Source organism: Pseudorasbora parva, chromosome 3 (genome assembly GCF_024679245.1).
Source record: "Pseudorasbora parva isolate DD20220531a chromosome 3, ASM2467924v1, whole genome shotgun sequence".
In the NCBI taxonomy this organism is placed as follows: Eukaryota; Metazoa; Chordata; class Actinopteri; order Cypriniformes; family Gobionidae; genus Pseudorasbora; species Pseudorasbora parva.
In genome coordinates, this window is record NC_090174.1 from 60,878,380 (window position 1) to 60,895,819 (window position 17,440).

General features: G+C 36.9%; 1 protein-coding gene across 4 annotated transcripts in view; it reads right to left on the reverse strand.

Annotated features, from left to right (window-relative positions):
• The window catches only part of mtmr4 (myotubularin related protein 4), a 133,017-nt gene that overhangs the window by 16,988 nt on the left and 98,589 nt on the right, over nucleotides 1–17,440 (reverse strand). For all 4 annotated transcript variants that reach the window (XM_067439696.1, XM_067439697.1, XM_067439695.1 and 1 more), the window contains 4 exons: nucleotides 16,903–17,084; nucleotides 5,889–6,017; nucleotides 5,204–5,315; nucleotides 2,151–2,346 (listed from right to left, as the gene is read on the reverse strand). In XM_067439696.1, coding sequence (XP_067295797.1) covers nucleotides 2,151–2,346; nucleotides 5,204–5,315; nucleotides 5,889–6,017; nucleotides 16,903–17,084 — 619 coding nt within the window. The remainder of the gene's footprint in view (nucleotides 1–2,150; nucleotides 2,347–5,203; nucleotides 5,316–5,888; nucleotides 6,018–16,902; nucleotides 17,085–17,440) is intronic.

Genomic DNA, 17,440 nt, shown 5'->3' on the forward strand with positions numbered 1-17,440 from the left:
ATAAACAGTTGTAGTCGAATGTAGACTTTAAATCTCTATCGTAGGCCAATTTTGTATCGTTTATATTGCATATCTGTTTCGCAACATAAGGAGGGCGACACATCACCTAACTGCGCATTTCACAAAATACATGACGTCACCCGTAGACGGCGTGCACCAGGGATGGAAATTAACTTTTTTTAAAGTCTACCACTCAATGTTTTTAAAGCCACTTTTTTGTTTTTAAATGACAATGTGTAACTGCATGTGAAAATTAATGCTACAAACTCTACAGTACTGAAGCTGTTTATTTAATCTCAAGTCTCAATGAAATACTGACATTTTCTCTTTCTCGCTTATACACACACAAAACATGAACTGATATACATTTCATTAAATAAGTAGGGCTCTGTGTGCTCTTTTTTTACCTGGATGTGGCATTTGGAAGATTTGCGGTCTTTTATGGCTTCCAGTTTTATGGTTTTTAGTCCCAACAAAGAAAGCGTGTTGACAACATTCCGAGCAGAACATTGTCAGTAGGGATGCACCAAAATAAAAAATCTTGGCCGAAACCAAAGCCAAAAACCGGAAAATAAAATTCAAACTAAAATGTTTAACTCGACCTCACTCATGTGTTCATTAAATAATAATGCACATGCCTACTGGCCTGCAGAGAAGGACAGAAATTGAATAATGTAATCAAATGTAAAATAACTGCATATTTAACTGTTTAAATGAAAGATTAATCCTTATTAAACATATAAAAGCTATTCAATCAAGAGCATTGTTTAATGTCAAACTGAATATAAGGACATCACTCAGGCAGCAGTAAAAGCTACTGCACCTTTAAGACCTGAGGCAGGGATATGCTCTTTTTTCTCGACTGTGCATACTATACAGTTCACTTAAGGCATATTCAGACTATGTCTGCTAGGATACTCATCAAGATGGACATCTTGTGTGAGTTTGTCCGTTTAAGCGCAAGACTTGAAAGAGAACTCAATATTTGCGCGCTGTGAGACGAGCGCGCGCTCTCGGATGATGCACAGCGTCAGATCTTCTCTCAGCGCGCGCGAGTCTCACAGCGCGTCTCCACGCGAGTGATGACAGAGAAAACGACTGGTCATATGCGCACATACGGCAGCACTCGCATGCATTGAACAAAGTTTACAAAGAGGTGAAACAGCTCGGTAGGTGAAGCGAGTTTACCCGCCACAACTCAAAATCAGCCGCATTTGGCTGGTGGCGGCGCTAATTTCCATCCCTGGCGCGCGCGCGCTCCGAGCCGATCTCAGACTGAGCACACTATTGTTTTTTAATACTTACGGGGATGAAAATAAATATATTCATAAATACTTTTTGGAGTCAAACTCTTTTGATAAAGCTTGAACAAAATTCTTTCAAAATTTAAGACTTTATAAAGCCGTGATAAGACTTTTTAATACTTTATAAGGGTCTTAAATTTCCCAAAATTGATTTATCACCTTTTAAGACTTTTCAAGACCCCGCGGATACCCTGCTATTGATGATGCATTCATGAACAGGTGAGCAGATAAACACACACTGTTAAAGAAAACACGTGTTGCGTTCATATTCTGAGTTCATCTGGTCGCCTGTATTTATGCATCAGATTTAATGTGTATACGGACTGTAACACTGTTTTAGTACATTATAATGTCCTGCTGTTTTTAGAGTTTGAAGCACTGCAGAATGTGAATCACAAGAGCCCAAAACTTATTGTAGTTTTTCTTCTTTTGAGATGGTAAACCGTCAAGCCTGTCATGCAGTTCTATGGGTGTTTTGCCTGTCACATGACTGAAAACAATGAATTATCTTTCATAGATCTGCTTATAGTTTAAAATGTAAGTTATCTTTTACAAACACCCAATGTACGTATATACACACACAAAATGTATGATATAAATATAAAATTAGTTACAATTAGTATGTATTATAAATGCATTTATTTACTTATTATTATTTTTTTAATATTAAATCAAAATGTTTACTTTTGATCTAAATTTAATCTGTTTAGTACATTAATTTATTCATATTCTTTTAAATTTTATTTTAATCTAATTTATTCACTTATTATAATCTTATTTATTCATACAGTTTTTCTCTGGACTTTTCTCTAGACCCCTATCAATCCCTGTTTTCTTCACATTTACCTCTATGGTTCTGTAGAAGGGATCCAGAAGGATCTTTGCGAGCGCCACAATCTGAGGGGTGCGATCCCAGCCGTCTGAACAGTGGACCAGCACCGGACGTCCCTCCCGCTCCACCGCAGAGCAGACCAGAGTGGCGGCTTTCAGCATGACGGACAGATGCTGGAGCCAACGGGTGCTTTCCAGAGCCGAGAGCCAGCTGGAGAGAGCAAACGGGAGATTCGATTGCAAAAGTTAAAAGGCAACTTGATAAAGAGACACTGGACGTGGAGGCAGAGCTGAAAATAACTTCAGATGTTTGATGCCATTTGCAGGGAAATGTTCTCAACATGAAACCAACTCGTGTTATTCTTTAATGTTAATACCTCAGATTGACTGAAAAACTTGGCTGAAACTTTACTTGAAGTCTTTATATCTAATGCAATATAAAAGTATTTTCAATGCATTATGCCATGTAAAGCATCTTGTGTTTATTTTAGTTTATTGATTTATAAAACACATTTAAAACAAGAGAGATTGTAACCAAAGTGCTATACAAGAACATTAAAACAAAACCAAAACCAAATTACACATTAGAAATAACTTTTGTATTTATAATACATTGTACGGTCTCATTAATAATAGTAACCACAGTTATAATACATTATAATATTTATCTATTCATTGAACACACATTTTAGAAAGTATAATGCATCAAAACACATGACAAACTAATTTTAGGAATCTGCAAACACAATGCATTTTAACTTTGGATACAATAATGCATGAAAAGGCAAGCATTACAATGCACATTATGAATACCTTTATAATGCATTATACAAAAAGGCCTTAAAGCCCCGTTTCCACCACAGGAACTTTACCCAGGAACTAGGAACTTACTGTGTGGTACTTCGTGTGTTTAGACCGCAGGAACCAGGGTATAAATGAAGTTCCGGGTAAATATTTCCCCCTCCAAACGGCCCTGCTCGCGAGGTAGTACTTTTTCAAAGTTCAGGAACTTTCGAGGGCGGGACTTGGGCGCTGAACATGCTGATTGGTTGAGCTCACGCAGCATTTCAGTTCAACAGGCATTTTTAAAAGTCTTTTGCGAGGTTCGTTCTGCGTTCAATAAATATCAGTCTTGCTCTCTGTCTGGTGGCGCGCGGTCGTCTCAGCCATCTCACGTTCAATGTCCGTAATAGCTGATAATAATATACATTGTCATTTTAAATCTAGCTTTACAAGCTTTCTGAATATGCTGCTGAATCTGCATATTAGTGCTCTTTTCTGTCGTTGTTAATTACCTCTTTAGTAAACCTATACATAACCAGCAAAAGCAGCACAGCTTGAATCTCTTCCATACTCGTTATTAATTTTTTTTCACCATGTAAACGACCTGACCGATTACTTTTAAGTGTGCGTCCTTACATGACGTGACGGCGCGCGCCGCGCTCATGTTGACGAGAGGAAAGTACATTTTTCTGAGGGGTAAACTTTTTATTTCGTAAGTTATGAAGATAATGTTGGAGTAATGACACAGCGTATATTGCCCCGGGCAGTTTTTACTTTAACTGCGCCTGACAGAAGATTTTTTTTTCTGAGATGATTATTACACTTTACAACAAATAGCTATAAATAATACTGTATTAGTCCTGGTGGCCGTTAAGAGTTGCTATGGCTACAGTAAACACACTCCAGCTGCTGGAGAAAACAGCGTTGACATTTTTGGTGCGGCAGACAAACTGCATGTGACAAAATGATTGCGATTGAAAGTCATCACATGTAAACACCAGATCGGTTTAGATAACGTCTCATGTAAACAGTTCACTAAATCTTTCAATCGGTACACTTAAAAATGATTACTGTCCTTCACTGATTTGGAGGAGCAGTCGCGCGCAGTCCTACATCACCGGACTAATTTGCCTAATCTTCTCGGAACTTTATCGCGGTCGAAACGCAGACAGCTGCAGGTCTGGGGGGGAGAAAAGTTCCTGTAAAAAAGTTCCTGCTACAAATTGTTCCGGGTAATTTTGGTGGAAACGGGGCTAGTTAAGTGTTAAATGAAAATTGCTGTGCATTCGAAGCTTTACTCGTCAGCCACCATAAAACCACCTTCATTTGGAGGCTTTTCTCAGATAATATTGATATTAGATTAATTGCACAAACAAACTGCACTGACGTTCGTTTTGAACACTTCAGGAAAAGTAGAAATATTTAAACCAAATCAAACTAGTGAGTGTTGGAAATATTGTGGAGATAAGTACCTGGCCATACTGGGATATTTTTTGGAGATATTTTACAGCCAGAGATTATTTCTGGATTTTAATATTTAGACTTATTAAAACCTTTTCTCAATAAAAAAGTTGATTCACCTTGAGATTGATAGCCTTTTGATATGAGCTATTTTAGGAGCTATTAAAGCACCAGTAGAGGGCAGCAAAACAAGTACACCACCAGTCAAAAGTTTGGACACACTTTCCCTTTCTTTTTAATGAGAAAGTACATCCAAACTTTTATTTATTGCACAATCCCTGACAGCTCCATTAAATCTTTTGTCATTTTTGTTTGTTCTGTTCCCTTCTTTGAGACACTTTTTCCTAGTCATCTCAATGGCAAAAAGTGCCTCAATCAACCCGAATTCACCCATGTTTTTTTTTAATGATATTTAAATATAAATAGAATATCTATATTATTTTAATATAAATACAAACACTATCTTTTAAAAATTTGGGACCATTATTTTTTTTATTTATTAATATAGTTATCCACAAGGGTGCATTAAATTGATCAGATCCTCATACGAGAGTGTTTTGTGAAGGATCATGTGACACTGAAGACTGGAGTAATGATGATAAATTCAGCTTTGGTCACAGGAATAAGTTACACTTTCCTATATATTCACATTGAAAACAGCTGATTTAAATTATATGCATTATTTTGACTGTATTTTTGATCAAATAAAAAAGCAGCCTTGGTGAGCAAAAGAGACTTCTTTCGAAGACATTTAAAAATCTTACCAACCTCAAACTTTTAAACGGGACTGTATTTTAATTTCAGCACAGCGATGCAGCACTTACTTGCCGGGATCTGGGATCTGACTGCAAACCGCTCGAAGCGACTGAAAGCTGTTTCTGATGGAGTGGATGTTGGCCATGCCCATGAACATCACCTCACAGTTGGGATAGTACTCTAAAAACACAAATAAACCAGAGAGAAAGCGGACTATAGTCAAAAAACAAAGTTGCATAATTTTAACTTCTTGCATAATGTGTGAAAAAAGCAGTGTTTCCATCCCAAGAGTTCAGAGGACAAAACATCCCTTCCTGGGAAATGCAATCTTTTTTTTTTTTTGCAGATGAAACTCAATAAATGCTGTCACGATCTCTGTCAGATGCTGAATTAAACCAAATCATACTGACCACAGCCACCAAAACCAACATCTGAGATGCGATTGGTCCGCTGATTAGTCCAGTTATCCAATCACAGCCTCTGCTGAGTTTTTGGAGGGATTTATTCAGTAAGTGTTTCCATCGTAGTTTATGTGCGTGCATGTCTTCTTATCGGCTAAAAAAAGTTATCCACCTTAATTGAGTGCATACGTTTCTTTATATGTATATTTTTAGAATTCATGCGCCTCTTGGTGTTTCCAGTCAGCGTTTTTTATATGATATCCTAAAATGCACATTAAAAATAGGTCCACAATGTCCAACAATGTCAAGAGATTTACTACAGAGAGACAATCATGAGTTGACCAGCACTAACCTTCACACTCACAGCCTCCTCCTTTGGCACGGTTGGCCACCGCGGCGGTGTACGAACGGGCATCAAGAATCAGTAACTTTTGGGCTGCGCCGCTGGCGTCAGGAGCAGGACATCCTGTCAGAGATGAGTCTGGGGATAAGACAGAGTGGATGCGATTTGTGCTACTACATGCTACACTGCATAAACACCATACAAGGTTGGGATATTAACAGGTCTAGTTACAAAAATGCCATCAAAATCAATTAAAATTTCCCCCAAAAATTGAAGAAAAGGGGGCAAAAAACATATGTAGAACTATACAACAAAGTCCCAGTACAGTAGTGATAGTTAATGTAATAACTGACAACAAAATACATTTGTTACAGTATTCATTAATGTGTCAATGTTAGTTAGCGCATGTTAACTAAAGAAACCTTATGGTGAAGTTTTATGGAAAAGGCAATGGAAGGCAAGGAAACCTTCCACCATCGACAATGATGATTTTCTGTTAAAGCCGCACTTGGCTACTTTTGCTCTCGGGGTCCCCCTACAGTTGGGAAAAAATAATGTCCTCAACTACTGTCGTAAGATCTGTCATCCTACAACAGGGGATGCCATCGCGCGTGCATTTGTTGACATGACAACCCTTATAGCCCTGAACTAGTGATGCGCGGGTCGTCTCATAACCCGCGGACCCCGTATGTCTATTTAATGGTCGCGGGTGCGGGGCGGGTTGTAAAAATATATACAGTGGTGCAGGGCGGGCCAAATAACTTCATAAAAGCGTCCCGCGGGTCGGTGCAGCACTAACAGTTCCCCTGAACACTGCAGGAGGAGTTCAGAGTTCTGCTGGCGGCGCGTGTGAAATGTCTTCATCCCAGGTAACGTTACAGTCAGTGGCATGTTTCAGCATGTCATATGAATATAATTTCATGGGTTTTATTTTTTTCAAACGCCAAATAATCACGATGCTCACGTTTACAAGCCAGCGTCATTATAGTAGTCTATTGGTTAGCGTTTTACAGAATCTATATGATACTTCAGTTCAATGTTTGAGTGGTAGGTAATCACCGTAACAAGCAGGACAGCATCGGTCGGGCACGCCTCCTTCAGCTCACGCCGACGAGCAAACGCTGGTCACATGTTGATCCTCGTCCTGCCTTTAATCACATCACTTTTTCGTTTCCTCTTATTGTTTTCCTCCAACAAAACCTTTTCTTTCTTATTTGTCTGTGCTGCTTCGGGCATGACTGTATTATCCGACGAACAAAGTTGGGCTTGCACGTCCGAATGTAAGGAAGTGTGTGTGTTGGTGGAAGTGACGTATATGCCGTAAAGCAGTCGAATTTTGTAGTTCTTTTTGTTCTCGGGTTACTACCCGAAACCCGAAGTTTAAAAGTACAATTAAAAACGATACAGACCCCATCAGGCTATGGCAGACGTGTCATTCAACCTATTGTAAGTCGATTTATCATCACAAGAGTCTTAAAAAATATATTATGAAGGTTGAAAAGTTACCTAGTGCTGCTTTAATATTGCAGCCCTAGCCTTTGAGCCTAGAGCACCTTTTAAAAAAAATTGTTTTTAAACTTTATGTAGGCCATTTACATCATGCAACTGTGGTGTAAATACATGCATGCCAATTTTGAGCTGCATTAAGAAATTGTCAGATGCAGCTTCTGTAAAATTGACTTTAGTTGTTGGTAAGGGACATTCATTTAAAACGTATTTGACATAAGACAACACAGATAGATTTATTAAGGTAGTTGAAAATTGCCCTTACAAAGGAAAAAACTTTTTTTTTGCAAATATTGCCCCTTAATGTGAAAAGTAAATTTCTTCCCGTTGCATACTATCAAAAATAATGTGTGTAACCATATGCAATAAAATAAACAGGTCGTCTAAACAGACGTTAATAAAAGTGAACCACTCATTTGGTGCCACTTCAATCGTGATAATTATGATTATATTGCGCTGTTTTGAATCGTGACATTCACAACACCCAGCAGAAATAAGCTTTAGTATGGCAGAGAGGTGCACACAGCAGGCGGATAAGATGAGCCACACAACAGAGCCGGCCCTTAAGACTCATTTTAATGCGACGCAAGTGCAGATATAATTCTTCAGTCTGTCCCGCTGGAAAAATCAATGCTGGCCGCAGGTGGAGAAACTTCTGGCATCACGACAGCACTAACTCTTTCTGCACATGACAGCCAATTCACTTTAGGACATTAAGATGAGAGACTTTACAGAGGCCAGCCAAACCAGACCAGAAGAGTCCAGAGATGAGTCTCGACTCAGCAAAAACTGCATTCAGGGAAACACATTCAATTAAAAAGAGTGATTGCACAAAGTAAGGTAACTCAGGATGAATGATTATAGGAACAGAACCACCCAGCACAGAATAACTGAATTAATTACATTTAATATAGAAGATAAGAGGGGCTTATTCATCCAAAACTCTCCACCATTAATAAATAAATAGATAACATGGAACATGAATGGTTTTTAAAGAGTAATGCAGCACACTAAATTACCTGAAACAATTTGTCCCAGGAACTTTTTCCCCAGGAACTTGTTTTCCCACAGACCTGTTGCTGTCTGCATTTCCATCGCGGTCTAAAGTACCGTGAAGATTAGTCTGGTGACGTAGGACTGTGCACGACTTTCCAGAGCCCACTGGTTTATTCGTCCTCCGCAAATAAACGTAATAAAGCCTGAACCTCGTCGTCAGTCCATCGGTCATATTTTTTAAACTCCATTGTTGATTTGAATAGCAAACGACTTTTACTGCACGCACCACAACAGACTTTTAGGTTGAAATAAAATGCTGCGTGAGCTCAACCAATCAGCATGTTTAGCGCCCAAGTCCCAGCCCCGAAACGTTGAAAAATTACAAACTCACAAGTAGGGCCGTTTTGAGGAGAACATTTTTACCCAGAACTTTATTTAGACCTGCGGTCAACCACACACGAGTACCACCCCAAAGTCCAGTGGTGGAGGAAGTACTGAATCTCAGTACTTAAGTAAAAGTAGAAGGACTACAACGACAATTCTACTTAAGTAAAAGTAAAAAAGTACTTGATTTTAAATGTACTTTTAGAATTAAAAGTACTTGTATAACAATTTATTCTCTTAATGTCTTATTCTAATAATTAAAAAGAGGAAAACAGTATGGGCTGTGGTGCTTTAATTAAGTTAGTTTTGGGTTAATGTAGGCTAATTGTGCGTATCATCTGTTGCCCAGTTTACATTCTGACTCACAATATCAGGGCGATCTGCAGAGTTAAATATCAATGTTCAGAAGTAACATTTTCATCAGCTTTGATGTATTTAAATCTCTAAATCCTAAACGTAGGTGGAGAGGGGAATATAAATATATTATTTATTTTTGTTTGTTTATTTGCGTAGGGATGTGAGAATTGATGTTTTCGATAATGTTGCTCTGTTGTTATTGTTTTTTTTTTGTTTTTTGTTTTTTATCCCCCCCCCCTCCATATTTCATTTAATGAGTCTGTAATTTTTTTTTTTTTTTTTTTTTCGTAATACAGACCGGCCTGTGTATTAAATGTTTACTTTGTGTTCATACTGACTTAATTTGACCCACTTATGATTATGCCTTGGCTTAGGATGGCTAGGGCTGCTGTGCCAGATTTAATGTTTTTGATGTTGTTAGTTAGTGTTTTTTGGAGTTATGTCTGGTTTGTTGATCGTTATATGTGGATGTGTTTTTCTGCCATGCCACCACAATATATTATACTGCTGCAATACTCCTACTGTTGTCCAATATCTAATTTAATTTACTACTTAGCATTACAAACATTATTATTTTTATCACTCATTTTTTATTTTATTTATTTATTTTATTATTAAATGAATAATATTAAAGGCTTAATAATTGTACATTTGAACGTAAGAAGTCTTCTACCTAAAATTGATCTGCTACGTGCTTGGGTAGTCCAATATAATCCGAATGTTATTACTTTGTCAGAAACGTGGTTGAGTAGTAAGATTTCCGATAGGGAAATTAAACTTGAAAATTATGAACTTTATAGAACTGACAGAAACTCCAGAGGTGGTGGTGTAGCAATTTATGTTTCTTCTAAATTAACATCTGAATTAATTATACCTGCAATTCAACCTAGATATTTTGAAGGTCTTTTTGTTAAGATAACCTTTCATCCGAACAAATATTTAACTATCGGAAGTATATATAGACCGCCATCTGTACCTGTTGAATCATTTAACTGTTTGTTTTCTACTATTGATTCCATTTTGTTTAAGAAAGAAATTATTATTTTAGGCGATTTTAATAAAAATTGGCTTGATAAGTTTAAAGATAAAAATAACTTTGAAAATTTGAACCTAACACAATTAATCAAAGAACCAACTAGAATTACACCAATGAGTCAATCTTTAATAGATTGGATTCTTGTTACCCACCCTGATAGATTTGCTAAGGCTGGTATCATGTCGGACTGCTTTAGCGATCATTCTATTATTTACTGTATATGGAAAATTAAAATGATTAAATCACCTCCTAGAATGATACAAATCAGACAACACAAGAAGATGAATCTAGATTTATTTATTAATGATTTAATTTCAATAAACTGGGATAGATATCAGATAATACCCAATGTTCAGGATGCATGGGATTTCTTATATTCAGAGTTTACTAGAGTACTTGATAAACATGCTCCATGGAAAATATCAAAGGTTAAGGGAAAACATTTACCTTGGATAAATGCAGAACTTATAAGTACTTTTAGACAGAGAGATAAGGCCTGGGCTAAATTCCGTAAAACAAGAACAAATGAAAACTGGGAATATTATAGATCCTTAAGAAATCTATCAAAAACTATGACTCGTAACGCTAAATGTAACTATTATAAAGATTGTTTATTCAATAACTTTAAACATCCCAAACAGTTTTGGAGTAATATAAAAGGTTTATTAAATAATTCAGACAGATGCGATATTAAGCAGATAAGAGATGAGAACACTATAGTTTATGATTCCATATCTATTGCCCAAGTATTTGCTAAGTTCTTTTCTACTGTCTGTTCTAATTTACCATCTAATTATCTATCCACAAACTGTTATAATAAATCAAACTTATTTGATAATACATTTACCTTTACTAAGATAACACCTATAGAAGTTCTGAAGGTTATTGATCAGCTTAGTGCTAATACCGGTGCTGGACTTGATGGAATCGAGCCAAGATATATTAAATTAGCCTCACATATTCTCATATATCCACTTGCTGATCTTTTTAACATGTCTTTACAGACTTGTGAGCTACCAGCTCTTTGGAAGTATTCCCGAATTACCCCAATCCATAAAGGAAGTGATACTCTTGACCCACAAAATTATAGACCAATTTCGATAATTTGTGTTATTGCTAAAGTATTTGAAAAATTAATTTATAATCAACTATCAATGTATCTTGAAAAGAATAATATTCTATCACCTTTCCAATCCGGATTCAGGCCTAATCATTCAACCACAAGTACTCTTTTAAAATTAACAAACGATGTGTATTCAGCATTGGACAGGGGCGATCTAACAGGGGCGATCTTCATTGATCTAAAAAAAGCTTTTGATTTAGTTGATCATTATTTATTATTAGATAAGCTTTATACAATTGGTCTTTCTCAAAACTCTTTATTATGGTTTAATTCTTATTTACATAATAGAAAACAATGCGTAGTCATTCAAGGAAAACGATCAAATTTATTTGTTCAAGAAAGAGGTGTACCACAGGGCTCAACATTGGGTCCTCTTCTTTTTTCGATTTTCATTAATGATCTTCCCTCAGTTCTTGTGCAATCTTCTGTTCTTCTTTATGCAGACGATACTGTTATTTATACCACAAAACCCACCATGACACAAATCCAAACACTACTTCAGTCTGACTTTAATGCATTGCAAGACTGGCTTTGCTCAAATAATTTATTACTTAATAAAACTAAATCTCATACTATGGTCTTTAATACAAAGCGTATGTCTAAATTAAAATCAAGTAATCTAACAATAATTTGTAATGATGGTACACATATTAGTAGAGTAGATCAAATTAAATATTTGGGATTATGGTTGGACCCTGAACTCACTTATAAACATCACATCAACTACATACTTCGAAAAATAAATTTTGGAACAAGTGTACTGTACAGATCTAGAACTTGCTTTACATTTAGTGTTCGAAAAAGACTTGCTACACAACTTATATTACCTTTCTTTGATTATGCTGACATAGTCTATCTGAATGCATCTAAAACTGATATTTTGCCTCTAACTATAGCCTATAATAAATTGTGTAGATTTGTTATTGGATGCCCATTTGTTACGCATCATTGTATTATGTATGAGTTACTTAAATGGTCTCCTCTCAATATTAGAAGGCATATTCACTGGCTGCAGTTTATTTTTAAATGTATACACTTTAATTACCCCAGTTATTTAAGACAGTATTTGATGCCATATACTTCATTATATAATTTGAGACATTTGTCACAGTATTTTTTCTTCACTCCTTCAGTTAAGAAAACTTCTGGACAGAAAGCATTCAGGTTTAAGGCTCCCGCAGATTGGAATAATTTACCTTTAAAAGTACGAACGGTGACTTCATTTAATATGTTTAAAAAATGTTTATTTTGTTGTTTTGAAACTTGTTGTAATTGTTTTAGATGATATGAGTATATGCATTAATTTGGCAGCAATTCCTTATTTTTATTATTATTATAGTTTTTTATTTATTTATTTTTTTATATACTAATTGCGTAGTGGTATGTCTGTTTATTTAGATTGATGATTGTTGTTATTGTTTTGTTTTGTGTTTCATTGTTCTGTTCTGTGTTGTTTTTTGTTTGGTTAATGCTGTGTATGAGGACCCCCTTGAAAACGAGATGGTGCATCTCAAGGGGTTTATCCTTAAAGAATAAATTTGTATAAAAATCTTCATATTTATGAGGATTCATCTTAAATATAGGATATGCTTCAGCTTTCCTTTTATATTCTTAAATTTGATCAATAAATTAAATTAGAATAACGCTATATGGTTGTTAAACTAAATAATTTACACTGACAAATTACAACTGCATTAAATAATGTTATGAGATTGTTTTAACTATATATTTTTAATACAATAAGAAACGTTGGAAAGAATGTTTAAACATGAAACTAAACTACCAGTAGGTGGCGGCAGGTCTTAATGAGTGAGTCATTGAGTCGGTTCGTTCAAACGGCTGATTCGTTCATGAATGTAGTTGTTGGCAGTCGTTTACGAACAGGTCATTGAATCTTTGATTCAACCGATTCATTCAAACGCTGAATCATTCATTGCCACAGTATTGCTGTGAGATGCGTTGTGGTTCTGATGTGGAAATATGATCTGATCTTGGAAATATTTTCGCTGCTGTAATGGAACAAAAGCAGTTTATATTGCATCTAAAATGTAAGTGACTCATTTTAATTAATTGTTTATTGAGCTGTCATGAAATCAGTGTCACATTTTCAGTCGTGATGGTATTCAGGAAAACACACTCTTGGTCGTGTCATGTGATGTTTTTTAACTGTATTATATGTTATTAAATATAAAAACCTTCACATTTGGAATATTTACTGCAGTATGTTACTGAGTTTCCATTTCTCCTCGAGAGGCTGCGCGATTGTCAACAGCGCAACCGTCAGTTCATACATTAGCCTATTATTATCCATTAATTATCCGAACAAACCTTAATCTCGAGCCCTGAAACTGATCCGAGAATGTAATGAAACGTTGTAGAAATGTAGTGGAGTAGAAAGTAAAATATTTGCTGCAAAATGTAACGAAGTAAAAGTAAAAAGTATGCACTATTGATTCTACTTAAGTAAAGTACAGATACGTGAAAAAGTAAAGTAACAAAGTATTTGTACTTCATTACATTCCACCACTGCCAAAGTCCCTAGTTCCTGGGAAAAGTTAAAATTAGTGTCCCGTCTCCATGTAGCAGGACACTTATTCACTCATATAAAGATTTAAAACTTCTAGGACACTTTTAAAAAAGGACAGGGGTGACAAGGTAGTCAGGAAAGGAGTTGGGGAATTTGAAATGACCAGATTTAAGGTCGGTCACAGTAAGTAAAGTCTTCTAGAAAAGTGAATAATCACGACACGATCACGAGTGGAAAGAATTTCTGGTCTCACCTCCGGAGACACCCCTCGCTGCAGCCTGTGGCATGATGACGCAGCTGGATCAGATCCAATACGTACTGGATGGTGGTGCGTTATGGCGAAGTCATTCATACCGATCTCTGGGTTATGGTTATAATGCTTATGCGCTGGTCTTAAGTGACATGTATGATCAATATTGTAGATGATGTTCTAACCTGTGAAGTAGTAGTACTGATCAATAGTAATAAGTAGAATTATTGATAAATAAACTCTCTACAGCGCATGTATATATGACGTCCCCAAAACTATGCTGTGCATGCGTAAGTGACATCATCAAAATGTGAATAAAAAACCACCATGCATGCACGTCCAGTACGTGTTGGGTATGATCCACTACGTCATCATGCTACAGGCTGCAGGGAGGACCTCTTGAACCTCCGTCTGCATTATAACCACGGTTCACGAAGCGTCCGATTGGGAGGACGCTGGCATCGGTCCTCAACTCATTAGATGGTCACGACCGTAATTAGAGCGCATTTACTCTTCAACTGCGCAACACACTCCTGCCAAATTCCCTCTCAGACAACAGCCAGCAAACTCGCTTCTGGAGGTCAGTCTGCAGGCGAGTCGGTGGCATCTCTGCCCGTCTCATTCCCAGCCCACATTGGCAGTTCAGAGAGGAAACGGACGTAATTGAGTGCGTCGCAACCAGCTTTCCCATGGCAAAACCCATGATTCTTAGCAATCAGGTTGGCGCAAGCCGTTCATCTGCAGTCCAACACCGTAATTGTCTCTTAACGTGTTTACACTCTTCATGTGTGGGAAAGAACGAGGGTGAGAACGCATTTTAAGACTAATTACAAATGGCATTTCCCCCCAACACACATACAGTAATTATCTGACAGAGAAAGGATTCAATGGTCTAAAAGACGACTATTGGTTGAACTGTTGGATAAAGTGCATGAATATAAGAGAGACGCTTTGTTGAAGCGTCCACTGATTCATGTTTGTGCTTACAGGCTTTTAATGGATTTATAACGCACGGAAATAGCAAATATTCACCACAATTTAAATTCAGCAATAATATTAACAATAATTAACAAAACCCCAACCAATTAAATACAATAAACAGACAACAGATGCAACGATAAAATGTATTAGTAAATGTTGAGATTAACATTAACTGAGATTAATAAATGCTGTAGAAGTTTTGATCATTGCTAGATCCTGTTAACTAATGTTTACAGATGAAAACTTATGGTAAAGTATCACCATCATTTTTAATATACTATTATTTTCATGAATCTTCAATTTCTTAAGTATTTAAAGTAATTTGATAATGCGCAAATTAGTTTATTTAAAGTCTGTAAACACTAATTAATGATAATGAAATCTTTTCTCATAATATACATTGCTAAACTCTAACTAAACCCCTCCTTTCTGAGATCCTGCTTGGATCGGTCAGATAGCCCAGTCTGTTGTGATTGGTCAGAAACCAAATGCTCATTAGCATATCTGGATTTCAGCTCTTCCTCAGCACTGGATACACAGTGATATGAGCAGTAATGATAGCGTCAGTTTTACTGTTTCAATCTCATCCTTTGGAAGTGCATCAGTGAATCTAATTGGCAGTAGAAAATACTTGACGACAACAATCAAACTCTTCCCGTCTCAGATACAATTGCAATGTTTGTGGGCGGGGCAAAGGACACACTGTTCGTTCAACAGCCAATGAAAAACACAGGCTGGCATTATGTAAATTTGTTACAAACCTACGTAGGTAAGCTGCTGCATGAAAGGGACACTGCAAGCGTGGCGTTTCTGTTGCGTGTCAGCCGTGTGGCGTTAAAAAAAATATATAGCCTAATGATACAGCAAAGACAACGTCAGCAGTGGCCTACTGACTTTACATATCTATGGTTTTGACGGCAAAATAGGCTACGGAATATTTCGTTCTGTATTGACAGGTGCAATATTTTAAAATCGTTAATTGTTTTTTTATTATTACAAATTTGCCTATATCTGCATTTAGGTTAACCTAGAGACTTTCAAACATGAAAATGCCATTTATTAATATTCATGTCAAAATGACAAACATCTTTTCCTATACTATTTTGCCTGGAAACGCTTCCAACACGCTCGCGTGTTGCATGAAAAAAGGCATCTCTTCTATTTCTAGGCTGCACGCATTTTAGCAAAATCCTCTCCTCCTATTGACAGCTATTGACAGAAATGAGAGCGTGAGGGAGAGATGTGAGGGAGGATTTTTCAGGCGTGACTTTTTACTGCGCCGAGTCGAAGTACTCTCAGAAGTGCTATTCCACTATAAAAATAGATTGTAATGTAACTCTACAATCTTGAAATTTTGAGTTAATACAATTAACATTTTTTGAGATTCGACAACCTTTATTAAAATTGTATTAAAAGATTTTGTAAGCATAAAAAAGAAAAAAAAAAAAAAAAGAAAAAAAAGAAGTGCTATTCCACCATTCATTATAGTTCTCCTTTTTAACGCGCTTAGAAAAGTCACCATACTAGGTCATTTAACTATTCGTGTAACTGTATTTAAATAGTGAAAACGTGGAGGTGTTTGGTCGCTTCTAACTTGATCTCTGTTTTGGGCTTAGTGTGCTAAGCTAAATGCTATCAGATCGTCACCACGCGTCAGAGCGATTAAGAGCACACACTGAGACGAAAGGTATGTGTCAACTTGTTTTAGTTAAGGGAATAGGAGTTTAATATGAAAAAGCGGTGGATTATCCCTTTAACATGAGAGCCAAAATAAAAACGAACACGCCATGCAGCTGAGATGCTCACACCACGCTTGCAGTGTGTCTCCGGCCTTAATGGTCTGTGTGTTGGTATTCATCTTACCGAAGTCACTGTCGGATGAGTCCGGTCCATCTCCTCTGGTCCTGCAGGCTCGTGACCCGCCGTCCAGCTGACAGGCTTTCGCTATCGACGTCACCAGATACTCGTCCTCAGTGTTCCTCCAACCCCACCAGCTGATCTCCGGCTGACTGCAGCGGGCGATGACCGCCCCATTCCGCTGGTGCCTGATGGGAAACGCCATTAAAGGGTTCGTTCACCATAAGACATTTGAGTACCGAAGATGATCTTCAGACACAGATGAAGATATTAGTGTTGAAATCCGATGACTCAGAAAGGCCTTCATTGACACCAATGTCATTTCCTCTCTCAAGACCCATAAAGGCACTAAAGACGTCGTTACAAAGCCCAACTCTACAGCGGCTCTACAATCATTTATGAAGAGGCCAGAATAGAGTTAGTGCGCAAATAAACTAAATAACGACTTATATAGTGATGGCCGATTTCAAAACAAAGCTTTGAACCGTTATGACTCAGTGAATCGATTCATGATTCGGATCGCCAATGTCAATGTGATTTCAGC